This window comes from Chlamydotis macqueenii, chromosome 1 (assembly GCF_036417535.1).
Source record: "Chlamydotis macqueenii isolate bChlMac1 chromosome 1, bChlMac1.mat, whole genome shotgun sequence".
In the NCBI taxonomy this organism is placed as follows: Eukaryota; Metazoa; Chordata; class Aves; order Otidiformes; family Otididae; genus Chlamydotis; species Chlamydotis macqueenii.
This window is the reverse complement of record NC_141556.1, coordinates 36,007,869-36,025,648: the sequence shown is the minus strand read 5'-3', so window position 1 is coordinate 36,025,648 and position 17,780 is coordinate 36,007,869. Positions and strand designations below refer to the sequence as shown.

General features: G+C 38.2%; 1 protein-coding gene across 2 annotated transcripts in view; it reads right to left on the bottom strand.

Moving 5' to 3' along the window:
- Positions 1–17,780, bottom strand: part of USP15 (ubiquitin specific peptidase 15) — a 69,476-nt gene that overhangs the window by 14,157 nt on the left and 37,539 nt on the right. For both annotated transcript variants that reach the window (XM_086748569.1, XM_086748579.1), the window contains 2 exons: positions 12,105–12,188; positions 5,427–5,571 (listed from right to left, as the gene is read on the bottom strand). In XM_086748569.1, the coding sequence (XP_086604695.1) occupies positions 5,427–5,571; positions 12,105–12,188 (229 nt within the window). The remainder of the gene's footprint in view (positions 1–5,426; positions 5,572–12,104; positions 12,189–17,780) is intronic.

Genomic DNA, 17,780 nt, shown 5'->3' with positions numbered 1-17,780 from the left:
TTTATTTTTAATGCCTTATATTATCAATGCTGTAGCCTCACTGGAATACTGTAATTCCAATACTACACTATGATCTTGTTAGCAAGCCTACCTGTCCAATGAAACCTTCACATAGGTTGAAAAATAACAATAATAGTCACGTTATACTTCTCCAAATCCACATAATTCAAGTATGAGAAAACTGACAAAAGAGTTTGCAAGGATTCTGATTGTTTAATTGATAAAAAGAAAATAAAATTAATGAAAAAAGGGCCACTAAGACAGTCAGTGGCCTGGGAGCACTTGCCCTCTGTGGGAAAAGACTGAAGCATCACGGCTTGTACAGCCTGCTGAAGCAACTGTTTCGGGGAGACCCAACAGCAGCTTTCTAGTATCTACAGGGAAGTTAAGGAGAAGATGGAAGCAGGCTCTTCACAGTGGTGCATAGTGGAAGGACAAGAACCAATGGGGATAAGTTGAAACAAGAGAGGTCAAGGATATAAAGAAAAAAAAGTTTTCACTGTAAGAACAGTCAAGCAGTGGAGCTGAGAGGCTGTGCAGCCACCTTGGAAGTTGTCAAGGCCCAACAGGATCAAGCCTCAGGCAACCTAGTCTGATCTCAGAGCCCACCTTCCTTTAAGCAGGAGGTCGCACCAGAAATCTCCTGAAGCTCCTTCTAACCTGAGTTATCCTATGGATCCTAAGGTAATGAGGAAACATTTACTCACATCTCAAAGATAAAAATAAAATTTCAAAGCAAAGAAAACACCATTCCCTATTATGCCAGTCAACTGGGGAAATGAGAAGCAGACAATATAAGATCATGAAATTGAGCTAAAAATTGAGTGTTCCCGTAAGGATCATGGTTCTTCAGCTGTAACAATTTTATGCAAGGCATACTGAAACTTTATATTTCAGCCTTCTAATGAAAGACCAAGAGCTGACTGACTGAAAGAAAAGATCCCACTAATAGGAGAAAAAGTGAATTACTTTACACCTGTCTATCCTACTTTTGTCTGAAGCGCTTAGTGTCAGACACGGTGAAAAGTGCTCACCTAATACACCCCGTAACCCAACCTCTGTATGCCTATGGCAACTGAAACAGAACACTAAACACTCAGCCATTTCAGGTTTCAGTGAAAGATGTTATATTTTGTCTGGATAAACTCACAGCCATAATTAACTGTAGAGGGAATGTTAATTAGCTTTCTGAAGAAAGAAAACTGCTGAAATACCCCATTGCAAAGCTCTCAACAGCTGTTTTTCAAAAGTCAAGTATATATAATCACACCGATGGAAAAAAAAAACATTAAAATGAAAATGTGGAAAAATAAAGAAATGTTTTTAATTAAAATATTTACTTTCATTCTTCTCTTTTGAATCACAAAATGAAAACTTTGTGAACTCTCAGGTTTTCACTGCAGAAGGAAAAAAAAAACCAAACCATCATTTCCCACATAGCTCTAATCACTAGTATCCCACCAAAAGGGAAAAGCAATACTTAGGAAACATCCACAGGTGGCAGCACAGCAATGCTGCACGAGATCCATATTTTTCTCATTTTTTCAGTTTAGAACATAGTCATGTACATATGCGAATAAAACATTTACTTGTCAAATACAATTTTTTTCCACTTGATATGGGTTTAAGCATTCATAATAATACATTTTCATAAAATCCACAAGCTCCCTTTTGTCTTTCCTGTTTTATTTAATGCTCAGATCTGCAAAAGCAGACATTTAGGCCTTAATAATAACAATGAAGCCTTAGGTGTTAGTACTCAAGTAAATTAAAATTAGATACATAGAATATCCATTCAAAAGAATCTGAAAAGTCTATAAAAAATAAAAGTTCCAATACAATCAAAATACGAAATATTGTTGAATTACTGTGCTTTTTTTTTCAGTAAGAAACAGTGATAAGACAACAGCACTTCACAGAAATACAATGGTATCTTAATTTTCTTGGTGTTACTCCTACTCAGTTTGCAGCTGTTTGTCTCTTCACCATCTCTCCTCTAGTTGTCTTGGGCTTTGTAACACCGAAAGCCCCTGCTTGGAAAAGCAAAGGTCTCTTTACAGTAATAACTTAGAAGGATGAAGGGGCAAGCCTTACTGTTCCAGTATATCCCTGTTTCTCTGGTACTAGGGAACCCAGAAGTGAACCCAGCACTCCAGGGGTGTCTCACCAGTGCTGAGTGGAGGGCAAGGCTGACCTCCCTTGACCTGCTGGCAATACTCAGTGCAGCCCAGGAGGCTGTTGGCTGTCTAGCCCACAGGGGCACATTGCTGCCTCATGTTCAGCTTTTTCTCCACCAGGACACCAGGTGCTTCTCTATCAAGCTGCTTTCCATCTGGTCACGGCCACCTTCCCCCCTCCACCCCCGCAGTGTGTACTACTGCCAGGGATTATTTTTCCCCATGCCTTTGTACTTCCTTTGATTGAACTTCATAAGGTTCTTGTCTGCATATTTCTCCAGCCTGCTGAGGCCCTCTGAATGGCAGCACACCCATCTGTTGTTACCAGTCCTTCCTCCTAGTTTTGCATCGTCTCTAATCTTGCTGAGGGTGCACTCTGCTCCATCATCCAGGTCAAAGCCTAGAGCACTGAATATTCTCAAGCAGAATTCTCTAGTCTGCCATCTACATACAATCTAGGCCCATCCCTTTGTTGCTTCCAAGATTAGACAAGATCAAATGTGTTCAGAGTGCTTTGGCCATAGGCATTACAACTCTGGCCAGAATAATCCAATGTCCCTCTGATAACAGTAGGAGGTGAAATGAATGGCAAATTAGTGCAGTGAAAGCTATGCTTTCAGTGTAATTGGAAAAAAAGGTAAAAGTTAATTGGTGGCAAGAGGAAGGATACAGTAGAACTTGCAGTCTGTGAGACCTTAGTGTGTTAAAAACATGTCATACTTTCACTAAAAAGCACTTTCATGAAATTCTTAGATAAAATTAGACTCGGAACAATACTTTCTTTGAGAGATACAGTAGGTGGAACTGAAAGATACTTTACACTTCCTTGCTAAGAAAGCTGCCAAATAATGCATTTGAAAAAACACACCATTAAGGACATACCATGTCCATGTCAAACTAAAAGCTGCACTGTTCAATAAACACCTCATTTTCTTACCCAGTCTACTGTCTTGTCAATCAGCAAAATTGTATTTATTCATTTACACCACGGTTTCTTAGAACTTATTTGAACATTTGATTGCCTAGATATAACTGAAAAGCAATGAAGTCAAAGCTGACATGGTTTAGAATGCAGACCTCAGAATTAAATCCTGTTAATACAATGGAATACTGATATAAACTGTAATAAGTTTGTTAAGCTGTCTAAGAGTCCTAAAGGCAATAACCCATGCTTATAATTCTCATCTAAAAGGATACTTTAAAATCCACATATATGCAAATTCATGTATACCAGTTTAGCAAAGGTTGGAATAAGTAATCAAAATTATCCTTGTTTTTAATCAGTCTAAACTGCTGAGCAGTATAGCATCATAAAAAAATATTTCACTATGTACTAAGAATATTCTTTTAATTCAACATTTGAAAAACAAATCTGGTTCACACACTACACAAAAATATATTCTTGTATTTTTTTCAACATTGTAATGATGCAATTCCGTAACCAAAAGGGGTAACATATAGCATTTTTATTTAGAATGGACACTGTAAAGTGTGTGTCCCTCTCCCTTTCAGTTTAGCCATCTTCCGTGCAGCATGCTAAAGAAAACCCCAAACCTAATTACTTCCTGCCCTGTTCAACTTCTCTTTATGTATCCTCATGAAAACACTTTTAGAAACATGAATAAATTTAATTTAATCAATGCCTTATATAAACAAGTATGCATCCATGGAATAACCATGGAATAACCCTATATACCACTACAGGCTGGGAGATGACTAGCTAGAAAGCAGCTTTGCATAATATGACCCAGCAGTCCTTTTCTGTGGAAATGTGGAAAAGCCAGCAGTGCATTCCTCTGGGAAAGGTGGCCAATTGCAAGCTGGGCTGTGTTAGCAATAGTAGCCAGAGGCAAAGGGAAGCAGGTCTTCACTTTTGTTTGGCACTTCTGAGACTGCTGCTGCAGCACTGTCCCGTTTAGGGCTCCCCAGTGTAAGAAAGAGTGGAGGGCGGCCATCAACACGGTCAAGATGCTGGAGAACAACATGCAACCAAAGGTTGAGAGCTGTATGCATTTTGCAACCTGAACATAAGATTAAGTAAGGGGAGAGCTCCAGGCTATCTGCAGCTACCTAATGGGAGGCTATGGAGAAACGGAGCCAGACTCTTCTCAGGAAATGCACAGTGAGAAGTCTCGTGTAATGAACACAAACAAGAGGCAGGAGCCATGACCATTCTGGGGTCCCTTTTAATCCAAGTTATTCTCTGATTAAATATACAAAGAAGGGATAGAAAATCTGCACAGACCATGAAACTGGAATATTTATTCTTTCAAACAAATTTCAACAGCTTCATAAACTTAGCTTACAAATTTATCTGAAACTACTTTTTTTTCCTGAACAGGCTAAAGAAGGAATACAACTTTTTTTTTTTTTTTAAATTTCATGCAAAGAAATCACAAACGTCAAGTCGGAAACCCTTGTGATGACAAAGGAGATTAACTCTGAAGTATGCTTGCTTAAGATCTACCATCTTTATACTCAGCAGAACAAAAAAAAAAAAAGTGAACAGGAACACAAATACACTTTACAGTTTTTTGACATGACTGTTTCGAAGACAAAGCATGAGTTCCAGAACTAAACAAAACCAAATTAAACTACTAGTTCTTTCTGATCATTAATTAATCTACCGCTGCAGCTTCCGCTTAAAAGGACTAAGTTTTTTTTTTATTAGTAAGAGTAATACTAGGTATACTAGTATTTCTCTTGCAATCACAGGAAAGAAACAAGCGATTACATTTCTGTAAAATATCACATCCATGAAATAGCAGCTATTCAAAGGGGAAAGGTCAAAGAGAAATATGTTCAAAAGTTCCTTGCATGTTAACCTGCACACTGAAAGTATAGGATAATTAGTTAGAAATAAAGGCCCATTAATCCATCAGTCATCTGCTTTTTGATACTTTCAGCACTACAATCTGTACTCAAGCGCATCTCAAAATGAAAGTGTTATTTTTTGTGACATATATGCATGGCAATCATCACAAAAAGCAAAGAATCCCACTTAAAGGTTCACTCATGTAGAATGTTGGTCAAACTTCTTTCTGACATTGATCACTGTGCAAAAACAGGGGAAACAATGAATGCAGCTATGTAAATAAACTTTTCTAATATACCAATATAGATGTATTATTTCCTCACTTTTAATCCTATCCTGCTACTTAATGGAGTCTTTTAATATTTGCTTCCAAACATAATAAAATATTAGCTTTCAAGTAAAAAGACAAGTTCATTTTATTCTAAAGTACTTACCTGAATTGCTGAATTCATGAAACATGTATTCCCCAAGTTACTCAGGCCACACAGGCCTGGCTGCTCATTGTGTCTTCCTGGCTCTGAATAATCATAGTTCTTATAAGCAGTATATGACGGGAGACAATAGTTTGAATTTTTCACACTGTAAAAAAAACCAAAACATCTTTCACAATGTAAACATGTACTTTATAGTACTTTAATACACACAAGTACTTTATAAACTTAAATGATTAAAAATGTTAAACTAACTTCTGTGAACAAGAAAGGATTTTAAGGAAGTATTTAACTTTGGTAATAACATTAATTTCAATTTAAAAGTCACCTGTGCAAACAACCAACCAAAATCTAATGTACTGCAATAACTGTAATTATTATATCCCTACCCCTTTTTGATAGGAGCAGCTTCACAGCTTACTCCATTCTTCATTGCTCCATCAAATTTAATACGCTCAGACTTTAGACACCACCAGCAGCAATCAATCATTTACATCCCTTTTGCATTCTGCTACTGCAAGCGTGAGGTCGGTGGGAATGGGAATGCGGAGTTACAGATGAAAGCTGAGATTTCCAAGGCCACTGTGGCATAGCTGCCTCACTGCATCAGAAAGTCTATTTATAGCATCTCTGCTAGGACAGCACAATCCAGCATGCAAATGCAGGAAAGCCTTGAGAGGCAAAAGAAAGTGCAAAAATGCCTTGTAACAACTTCATTATAGATCTCTATGATGCAACTGTTCGGAGAAACTGGAGAAGATTGAAATAAGTAAAATGGTAAGATTTAAAGCAATTTGTTTGCAGATGAAATAATGCAAATACTAAATACAAAATAACCCTCAAAACAGTAAAGTAAGCTTGTCCAAGGACACTGGACAGGCAAAAGAATCTTGTAAGAGGATGCTCTGTAATATTACAGATGCTAGAAAAAACATCCAACCAGAAAGGTTAAACTTTCTTAAGGCACTGATCATAATGAAATCTGAGTGACAGCAGCTTTGGCTAAAGTTCAAGAGCAATTCTGCAGTCACCAAGTATTATTCACATTAGAAGCAACTTGAACAAAAATTTGAAAGTCAATTGAAAAGAATGGCAAGGAAAATATGCAGTGCAAAGAATCAGTCCTGATAGATGAGATTTATAACTGTAAATGTCTGAGGATGCAAGTCCTGCTGGTACACTCCAGCCGTTATTCCTGAACAGCATCACACTCTTTACATCCAACTGAATTCCAGCTGTCCCCTCAGTACACAATTACTGACTTTTCATGAATAACAGTTGTTTTGTTTTAATCGTAGAAGTTATTGAAAATTTCAAACAGAAGGGGAAGAAAATTTCTCCCTCTTTCGATGGTCTCAGAAACCTGTGTAGTTTATAGCTCCACTGGCCATAAAGCTGCTGTTCTCAAAACTTTTACATCTGATAATGTCTTTTTAATAGTTGACTCCACTATCAGTCCTTCCCTTTTCCATACATGTGCATTTTCTCCACTCTCTGACTTGTCCCTGAACTAGCTAAGTGGCTAGTGTTTTTACTGGTCATTCTCCATGAAAAATCCCTGTTACAGTTAGTTTTGCCCATTCAGCTTAATCCCAACTTAAATGTTTCACCCTAGTTTACACAAGATACTTTTTGAACTCCAGGGTCCACATACCCTCCAAGCTTGCTTCTGTGGTCAGTTCTTCCCTATCATTAGTCCCTGGTTTACCCATGCATGAGATCCCTGAGGAAAATTGCCTTCCATCTCCCTTTGCAGCTGCAGTCCAGCTAACTGCCATCAACCCCAACTCCCTTAAGTTGGCAAGCCTTAGCTCCCCCAGGAAGAAAAAGCACAAGCTTGCCACTGGTGCTAATGCAACCTCCACAATATGACCAAGACCTTAACCCAGTTCAACACTGCACAGCAGCAACAGCAATGCACACATACAGAGTACACAATAAACTTCTACTTTCAGCTCTACTTGCTCCCCACTGCTTTCCTTACCTGACTCAAAGATTATATTTTTCACATGGTTAACAGAAGAGAAATGTCTTTTGGCAATTTAAGAGATGTAGGTGCTATAAATAGATTGAATGTAATTTTCACTCCCCTTCTTCTTCCTTCTCTGTAGCTTCCCCCTCTTCAAACTGCCATCTTAGGAGGGAGACTAGAAAGCTAGCACATGCAATTGGTGTCTTTTGGCTACAGTCCATTCATGGGAAAGATTTCCTCAAATTAGCTGAGTAACATAATGATAATTTAATTCCAGATAACTGTAATGCAGATAGAACCCCTGCACTGGTTTACTCTACGGGACAAACTGTCAGAATTTACTTCTCAAAAGCGAAGGCCAGCTCTTTCATCTTCTCTACTGGCCCACAGAAATACATTTGAGGGGTTTAGAGAATATAGTTACCATGGTCATCCCATGAGTCAGGTCTATTAACATATTTTTCTTTCGGGTTTTGTGACGTTTTATCAAAACACATCCAGCAAAATACAGTGCCTGCTATGTGCAGGTGCCCAGGAGGTGTCTCTTTACAGCTTTACTAGTCTACAGACTTCACTTTTTTTCTGGAGGACTTATTTTTATTTAAATTACATTGTGCCTCTGCTTGTCATGCTTTTGAGACTGGACAAAAAATAAAGTATTATTAACATTCAGTAGTAAATGGCTAACAATGGAAAGCAAGGAAAGACACAAGGCAAGACTATGTAAACTCAATTCAAACAGAAATGCCCTAGAAAAAGTAACTTGTGATAGCATGTCCCGAGCCTCCATCTGCTTTTCCTGCAAAACCTTAAGAGAGTTGCCTTTAATGAAGGAACAATGCATGGAAAAGCAGAGTAGCATTAGAATGGGGCAGTCAAGTAAGGGCAATAACAGAAAGAAAACACTGATAGCTCTTAGAAGAAACTGCTGCTCAAAAATTAAGCAAGACTTGAAAAAATGAAACCATCTTCAGACCCTTGTACAGCGAGACAGTTACTGAAGTAGCGAAAATAGTAAAGGGAGGTTTAGGAATAAAATAATAGCTAATGAGATGTTATCTGTAAATCTACAAAACTTAGAGTTACATGTGCCATATTTGAAATGACTCATAATTGTCTGTATCCTGCCTTTAAACTTCAAAGCAGCTCTCAGATGATGAAAAACTCAGAGCACTCATTGTGTAGCTGGACTTCTGGGAAGCATGGATTTGGAAGAGAAGAGTTTGGAAAAGCATCACTAGCTTTCAAAAGTTCATAATTTGACAGTCGAGTGCCATATAGTAACAACAGGTGCTGCAAAAGGAATTTGAGTTGCAAGAACGAGCCCAGAAAACTAAAAATTTGGAACACTTACTGAGCTCTGTAATATTTCAACCACTTTAATGCACTGCCAATACGTTTTTGTGACCAGCCACTTTAACAAACCCATAATAGGGTTCCATCAATTTTTAGAGATGCCTGAAGCAGCAGGAGAGGCCCATGTCGCTACCCAAAGAGTACTGTCTTTGTTATTGTTCATGATCATCACTGGGAGAGCAAAAGATAACATTACAATCTATTTAAATAAAGTTGAAAAAAAAAATCACCTTCCTCGTAATATTTGTCATGTGCAACATGAAGAATCTGTTTCTACAGGTGATGTAGTTAACATTTATATTTCTTGAAGTAAGCATATTGAAGTATACCAAGCATGTGAACAAAGCTGCCAGCTGTCCATCTTCTGACAAGCTGACACTACTGAATAACGAAGCAAGTCATTTTAGGAGCCTGAAACAACGGTTGCAAATGAAGAAAACAAAACAACTTTTCACTTAATTCCCCAAGCATTCAACTTTTTTGTTCAACTGTTTTTAATCCTCATTCCATATAACTTTAAAAAATACCATATGTGACATGAACTGTATTGCTTTATAACAGCAATGAACAGAAATTCCAATAACACCTAAATGAAGTGTGTCTCTCCCTGCTCTTCTGAATCCCCTAACATATATTATGCTAATCCTCCCCTCCTATGTTATTCTTTCAACAAGATCACCTGTAAAGGCAAAAGAACATCAATGAACAATTATTTGGAATCCTCCATTTCATCAAATGCAAACTCACATTTACAGAAATGTGCACATTACAGAAGTGTGCACCATATAAAGAAACATGATGCTTTTCAGAGTTTTAACATAATTTGTACTCTATAGCTGAGCTATCATAATTGCCAAACCAGGCTTGCAATGACTAGCGTTTCTGACTATGACTACACACAGCTTTTTGTTTGCTTTTTCTGCCTTACAAATCAGCTTTGTCAGCTAAAATTATCTTCTAAACAAATGTTGGTATTTCTTTTAGAGTCACAGCATCCCATGTCCATATGGAGGTACCAATTGATCCTGGAAAGCCACAAGTGTGTAATTTATTGTACTAAAGATAACACACAATGTAAGAGAAAGTAAGGCAGAAATATGAAAATAAATTCCAGGCAAAGCTGATATTAAGTAGTTAATGAAGAAAGTAATGAAAAGAAGATAGCATTAATTAATGGAAAGTAAGCACTGTCTTAAAGAGACATTTGTGAGAAGAGTAGAACACAGGTAGAAACTGATCTTAACCCAGAATGATATAATACAATTAAATACAGACATATATCTTTCCATTTACCTTTTGAAGCCAAAAACTCTTAAAGTAACAGTACATAATTTAAAAGTACATAGTGTATTCATGGATATGATTTCTCTGTCACTGAACTAGTTCATCTTGAACATGTATTCTGACAGAAGTGCTGCTAAAGATTCTCCTATATTATATATTGTAGTGAACTATAAATTGGTTATTTTAAAAATATTTATTTTAAACTCATAATTGGATTATTGCATTGTAAAGAAAACCATATACTTCTGCACTGAATATCTGCCTTACATAACATCCAGAAATCCACTCTTCTGAGTTACAAGAGAAAAATGGCTGGTATTTCATAACACTATAGAGAACATGTACCTACTATATGGTTTACGAATGTTTAAGTTATAGTTAAGGTACTTGAAAGGACCAATTCCTTATCAAATCTGAATTTTATATCACTTCCATTTAAACACGTATTTCTGTTGAAAATCCTTAAATTAAAAAAAAAAAAACCAACCCAACAACAAAACCACAACCCCAGAATTTTACCTTAAGTTCTAAGAGCTTGCATTTTGTCTCCAAAATAAACCAAAAAATAGAAATAAAATCAGCTACAGCAAGTGAAGAAACTATCTTTAAAAGCTGCAAGAGCTGACAACAGGTTTCATAAGTGCTTCCTAAAAATAACTACAGCATCACTAGGGAGAAGCTAACATTAAAAACAGAAAAAAAAAAAAAGGGGGGGGGGTGGGGATAGGGGGAAAAAAAAGAAGCAAGCCTTGCTAGCTTGATTTAAAACAGTGTCTCCCTAGGAAAAAGTAACTGTTAAGCTTTGGTTTTGGCATTACAACAGTCTTTTGCATAAGCAATGGGGGAAGGAGAAATTAGTTCTCAGCTGGAGGCTCAGCTCCGGACAAATAATTTTTCACAATCATAGATACAATATACTTCTTATTTACTACACATTCACACACAGAGTACAATAGACTGCAGTTAAATACATGGATTTCAACTGTTTAACAGTGACAGTTGGGGCTACTCACAATTGGTAGAAGCACAAGTGACACTTCACCCCTTAGGAAAAATCACTTCTGATAAATGTAGTATTTACTGGAAGATATTGTATAAGATATTTAATATTTATGTCACCTTTTTAATATTTAACATAGTCATGTTTGATCACAAAATGCATGTTTGGAAAAATATTTTGAATTTGAATGAACTGTAAGAATAAGCCTCTTCAATTTCCCCCAGCTTACATTAAAGATGAGCGCTCTCTGGTTTCAAGCATTTGAAAAACACTCCATTATCTGTTAAAGTGAAATAATTCCTTGTTTTTCTATATTCACCAACTTTTTTACAGTTGTGTACAACAAAAAAAAGATTACACACAAAGTTGGCCACTGGAATATGAAAGCTCTTCTTTTAGAGTTTTATCACATTCTTTATTAAACTTTTAATTTGGAATATAAAGCAGAAAACCCTTAAAAGTGAGAAGTCCCTTTTACTAAGCCTCCGCTCATTGTAATATTCAAGCACACCTATCAGACTGATCTCTCTCTAATCTTCTAGCACTAAGATATAGAAGTTAAGTTGCTGGTAATTAATCAATGGCTATAATCACTACAACAGCATTATAGCTAAAACAGTTCAGCTGTAGTGATCTCAAATCAATGTATGGCATCACATCTGCTGCATTAGGATCAATAAACAAGGGAAAACGTGACCACCATAAATCTAAGTAGTTTATATGTTTTCTGTTATTCATCTAAATTCAGGCAGGATAATAATAACAACATATTTTTTAGATGATAAACTCTAAATGAAGTCTTTAAATATCTTCCTACAATATCCAACATTCTTTTTAGTGTCTATTCTACTGAGGACTGAAAGTTACCAAACAACTTTTAACTGCGTTTCATTTCCTGATATCATGCTAAACAATACCTACACTATGAAATAGTGACCAGTAACAATTCACAATCCAAATACTGCAAAACAAATCAAAATCCTTAAGCTAGGAGTTATAAAACACTGAAATTTGTTTATGTCACACTGGGGTGATTAAATGAAATAATGTTTTAAGGTATATTGCTTACTTTCTGTTGTTCATGTTGTTATAATTATTTGATAGAGATGGAGAGATCTTTGGTAAAGTTGAAAAATTGGATGCACCTGGGGACCTTAAAAATATGAAAATGATAAATTAGACAAAAATGTTGATATATTAAAAACTATGAAAGAAAGCTAACAAATTAAAAATGCATATAAACAAGCATAGAAAATAAATGTTTTTCTAAAAGTAGGCAAAGCACTAAAAACACCCAAGACATGCAGCCCTCAGAATCCATCTTTTAAAATTTGAAATGCTTCACAGTACTTTAAACTTTCATATCACGTTGAAGAAATAGAGCTATTAAAAACAAAAAGCAATCAAACAAAAAAATTAAAGGCCACTGTGACAAAAAAATTGGTTTCAGTTTATAGTATGACTATAGATATTTTGATGTTCTAAAACCTAGAATGCAAAGTTTCTAACACATAAATGTTACAAATTTTTCATTTAACCGTAAGTAGATTTTGAGATGAGATACAAAACTGATTAAGATACATACTTCAAGGTTAGTTTAATAGCAGCATGAAACAATTTAATTAAACTTGTCTTATTAATATTGCTAAAAAAATGCCAAGATATTATGCACAAAACTAAATAACCTTTAAAAACTTTTTTTTTTGCCAAAAGTAATAACATTATCATTCATCCCCATTGTTTAAGACTATTTCTAAATATAAGAATACTGATCATTTTAATAACAAAGACCCCCTGAACATAACAATTAAATATAATATACAATTATCTTGTAGTGTGGTTTTTTCTCTGATCAAATCTTACAGATAACCATGGAAAAGGCTCTCAATACTCAAAGGAATTTAGGCACCTTCATGTTTTTGTGGGCTCTGTGCAAGTCCAACTGGTTTTCTAAAAGCTTCAGCTGTCATTGGAAAGCTTTGAAATACATATCACAATATTAAGAGAAGAAATGCTGCATGCTCAGGATTTTTTTGAGCACCTTTCAAGAACTAAGCTCTGCAAGGAGATAAACATTTTTACACAGGGAATCTTCACAGGTATACTTTCATATTTGTTTTCAACTTATTCTTAATAAAGCTTTTCCAAAATAAAAGTTATGTGAAAAAAATGTTATTTCATTTTTAAAGTATTCTGACCAATATTCATAAAGCTTTCCTGTAGATTTCCTTTATCAATCTAAATCCTCTTCTCGGAACACTATCTTCAAAGAAATAAAAGACACAGACTGTGTCCCCAAGGAAGACATAAAACTGAAGTCAGTTTAACCCTACTTAAATTCAAGACAAAAGTTAAATTATGCACATACATACACGTAATCATTTTAGAAAAAGCTACTTGAACTGAGTCCTTTTGAACTGAAATTGAACTTATCAAAACAAATTTGAAGCTTTTATATAACTTAAAACAAATTCAAATGCCATACAGTTTTAATTTTAAAAACTCAGTGTATAACTGTTGTCTAAAAAATTAAAATAAACTAGAATAAGCTACATAAATAAAGGTCTGTTTTTTACTGAAAACTAAAAAAAAGTTAGTTTGTTTCTTAAAGAACATGACAATTAGTAGTTTTACTCTTTGATAGCTTTTGCTATCAAATACAATAACAGGTAAAACACAAAGAGATTCCTGCTACTCTGAGGTACACAGCTGTCGTAGTTCAGCCCTGATCAGGACCAGACTACGCAGTCTCTCTCTCACTCCCCCCACCCTCCGAGAGAACAGGGAGAGAAAATATAAGAAAAACAGCTCGAGGTTTGAGATAAGGACGGGGAGAAATCCTTAAAGTTACCGTCACGGGCAAAACAGACTCTACTTGGGGAAAACTATTCATTTATTACTACAAATAGCAGGATAATGAGACAGAGAACAAGATAACCTCCATCCACCCCTCCCTCTTCCCAAGCTTAACATTATCTCTACTACCTTCCCCCCCCCAACCCCCAGCAGCACAGGGGGGAAGAGGGAATAGGGGTTGCAGTCAGTTCATCATACGTTGTTTTACGCCGCTGCTTCATGGTCGGGGGAAGAACTCCTCACATTCCTCCCCTGCTCCATTATGGGGTCCCTCCCACGGGCCACAGTCCTTCGTGGAACTGCTCCAGCGTGGGTCATCTCTTCCACAGGTGCAGTCCCTCTAGAACAGCTGTCCCAGTGGGCCCTGCATGGGCCACAGCTGCCTTCAGGCATCCACCTCCCCCGGTACGGGGTCCTCCACGGGCTGCAGGTGGATCTCTGCCCCTCCGTGGACCTCCATGGGCTGCAAGGGGACAACCTGCTCCACCATGGTCATCACCACAGGCTGCAGGGGAATCTTGGCCAGGAGCCGCATTACTCCTCCCCCTCCTTCTTCACTGACCTTGGCATCTGCAGCCGTTCCTCACAACAGGCTGGTAGATGTCTCTCAGGATCTTTTTTTATATCTTATTCACTTCTCATCTCCTTTCCACTTCTTGCAGCCGGGCTGGACTGAGTCGGGCCCAGTCGGCTGCCTGGCGAGAGGCCAGAGGGTGAGGCCTGCAAGGCCCATGAGGCTCGCGCCTCCCCCTCTGCGCCTCTGCCCCCGCTCAGCTTCTTCACATCTTCTCTTCTCTCTTTTTTTTTTTTCTGTTTTCCCATTCTTAAATACGTTATCGCAGAGGCGTTATAACGGAACATTCTACTACCCATCGGCTCGGCCATGGCCAGCAGTGGGTCTGCCCTAGGCCTGGCCAAGTCCACTGAACAGAGGGGAGCGACTTCTAGCAGTTTCCTACAGAAGCTGCCACCTTAGGCCCCCCCTCACTAACAAAACCACGACAGCAGCCTTTCCGTTTGCTTATGGCTGCTTACATTGCAAAATCCTGTGTACAGAAAAGAGTTCATTCACATCTCTAAATACATTTCAATACTTGTGGGAAACTTTGTAACAATATTGGCAGAGATCCCCTCCATCATTTAAAACAAACGACCAAACCAAGGATAATAAAAAACCCTGAAGACATTAAGTGCTAACGCCAAAGGTATTGCCATACCGCAGTTCTGCCCTGAAAATTGTACAAAAAGTACGACTAAAAGTATCTACTCAAAAAACAACTGCAATGACTTAGGAATCTCCGAAGACAAAGTAAGTAATCAAACGAGCAATAAAAACTCAATTATGCTTTAAGGTCTAAGACAAAGTATAAATCCTTTCTATATACAAGCTTTAAAATACCACAGAAAGATGTCCAAAGAATACAGTTACTTGCTTGACAAAAATAATAGATTTTAAATTCTGGTTGTGAAAAAATAAATAAATAATCAGTGAATGGCCTTGTTTCTCACATGCACGAGAACAGTAAACAAAATCCTCAACACAGCTGGAAAAACATCAGGAACTATGTAACGGATAACTTTGAAAGGTAACATTTTATGAGCTAACAAACAAAACTCACACAACTATTTATTATATTTTAGCATTTTAACAGTCCAACAAAAGAGAAGTTAAAAAACAAACTTTACTGTAGTCCTATGCCAAAACAGATGATAACTCACATTAGATACTGACTTCCCTAGAGACTTCATTACTCCTATGGTTAAACTGCTCTATACTTTAACTCCCACAGCGATCCCCAGTAGAAATACAAATACAGACATCAGCAAAAAGAACAGCAACTAGAATAACTCTTCCTCCAGTAACCTGTGGCCATCTGCTATAGATTGCCTGGATCAGGATAAGAAAAAAGCAGACAAGGTTTCTTCAGACAACTGGAAGAAGCCCAGCATTCACAGGCCCTAGGTGGGACAACACAGCAGGACACAAGCGAGTCAGGAAGGTTCTGGAATGCATTAATGATAACTTCCTGACACAGGTGATTGAGGACTCCACAAAGAGAGGTCCTTAGCTGGATCTGATACTTACAAATAAGGAGGAACTAGTCGGGGATGTGAAGCTTGGGGCCTTGGCTGCAATGATCATAAAATGGTGAAATCAGTATCCCAGGAGAGAGCAGGGCAGAAAGCAGTAACACAACCCTGGTCTTACAGAGAACGGACTTTAGCCTTTTCAAGGATCTGCTTGGAAAAGTCCGACGGGACACAGCCCTGGAGAGAAGAGAGGCCCAAGAGAGCTGGTTGATATTCAAGCACTATCTCCTCTAAGCTCAAGAATGGTCCATACTGACAAGTAGAAAAATCAAGCAAAGGCAGCAGGAAGGCTACATGGACGAACAAGGAGTTCCTGACCCAACTCAGACATGAAGAGAACGCATCTGAGTGAAAGCAGAGGACAGATGACCCAGGAGGAACATAGAGACACTGTGCAGTTATGCAGGGATGAGGTCAGGAAAGTCAAAGCATACCTGGTGTTAAATCTGGCAAGTGATGTGAAGGGCAGTAAGAAAGATTCTGCAAGTACAGAAATAGCAAAAGGAAGACTAGGGAAAACATGAGCCACAGCTAAATGGGACAGTGCTAAAAGGACACAGAAAAGGCTAAGGAACTCAAGGCCTTCTTTGTGCCAGTCTTTACCAGTAAGGCCAGTATTCAGGAATCCCACACCCCTGAAACCAAAATCTGGAGCAAGGCTGACAATCAGGTTAGGGACCACCTAAACACACTGGAGATACGTAAAACCATGGGGCCTGATAGGACGCACCAACTGCTGAGGGAGCTGGTTGATGTTATGTAAGTGTACTGTGAAATGGATTGAAAACCACCGGAATGGTTGAGCACAGACGATTTTGACCAGCAGCACAAAGTCTAGTTGGAGGGAAGTCACTAGTGGTACTCTCCAGGGGCCAGTATTAAGTACTATACTTTCTAACATTTTTATTAATGCCCAGAACATTGTTACAGAGTGCACCCTCAGCAAGACTAGAGATGCTACAAAACTGGGAGGGATGAGCAGACAACACTAGACGGGAGTGCTGCCGTTCAGACAGAAATTGAGAGGTAGTGCGTAGACTTGAACCTCATGAAGTTCAATCAAAGGAAATGCAAAGGCCTGCACCTGAGGAAAAATAACCCCAGGGACCAGTACACACTGGGAGGAAGTGGGAGGGGAGGTGGGGATGACCAGATGGAAAGCAGCTTGATAGAGAAGCACCTGGGGTCCTGATGGACAAAAAGCTGAAGATGAGTCAACAATGTTCCCTTGGCCAACAACCTTGTGGGCTGCCTTGGGAAAAGCACTGCCAAGTAGGTCAAGGGACGTGAGCCTTCCCCTTCACTCAGCACTGGTGAGACACCCCTGGAGTGCTGGGTTCACTTCTGGGCTCCTCAGTACAAGAGAAACAGGGATATACTGGAGCAGCCCAAAGGCAATCAAAGGATTGCAGCATTTCACATACACAGGGAGGCTGAGAGCTGGGACTGTTCAGCCTGGAGAAGAGGAGGCTCCAGAGCGATGTTATCAATGTGTAGAAATATCTAATGGGAGAGAATGAAGAAGATGGAGCAAGACCTTTTTCAGTGGTGCCCACTGAAAGCACAAAAGGCTATGGGTATAAATTGAAATAAATGAAATTCCGCCATAAGATGATATTCATACAAACAAAAAAGTGATAAGCTATCACAGGTTAAGCAGAGTGGCTGTGCAGTCTCCATCTCTGGAGATACTAAAAATGTGCCTGGACATGGTCCTCAGCAACCTGCTCCAGCTGCCCCTGCTTTGAGTAGATGGACTGTATGAGATTATCTCAAGAGTCCTTCCATCCTCAAGGAC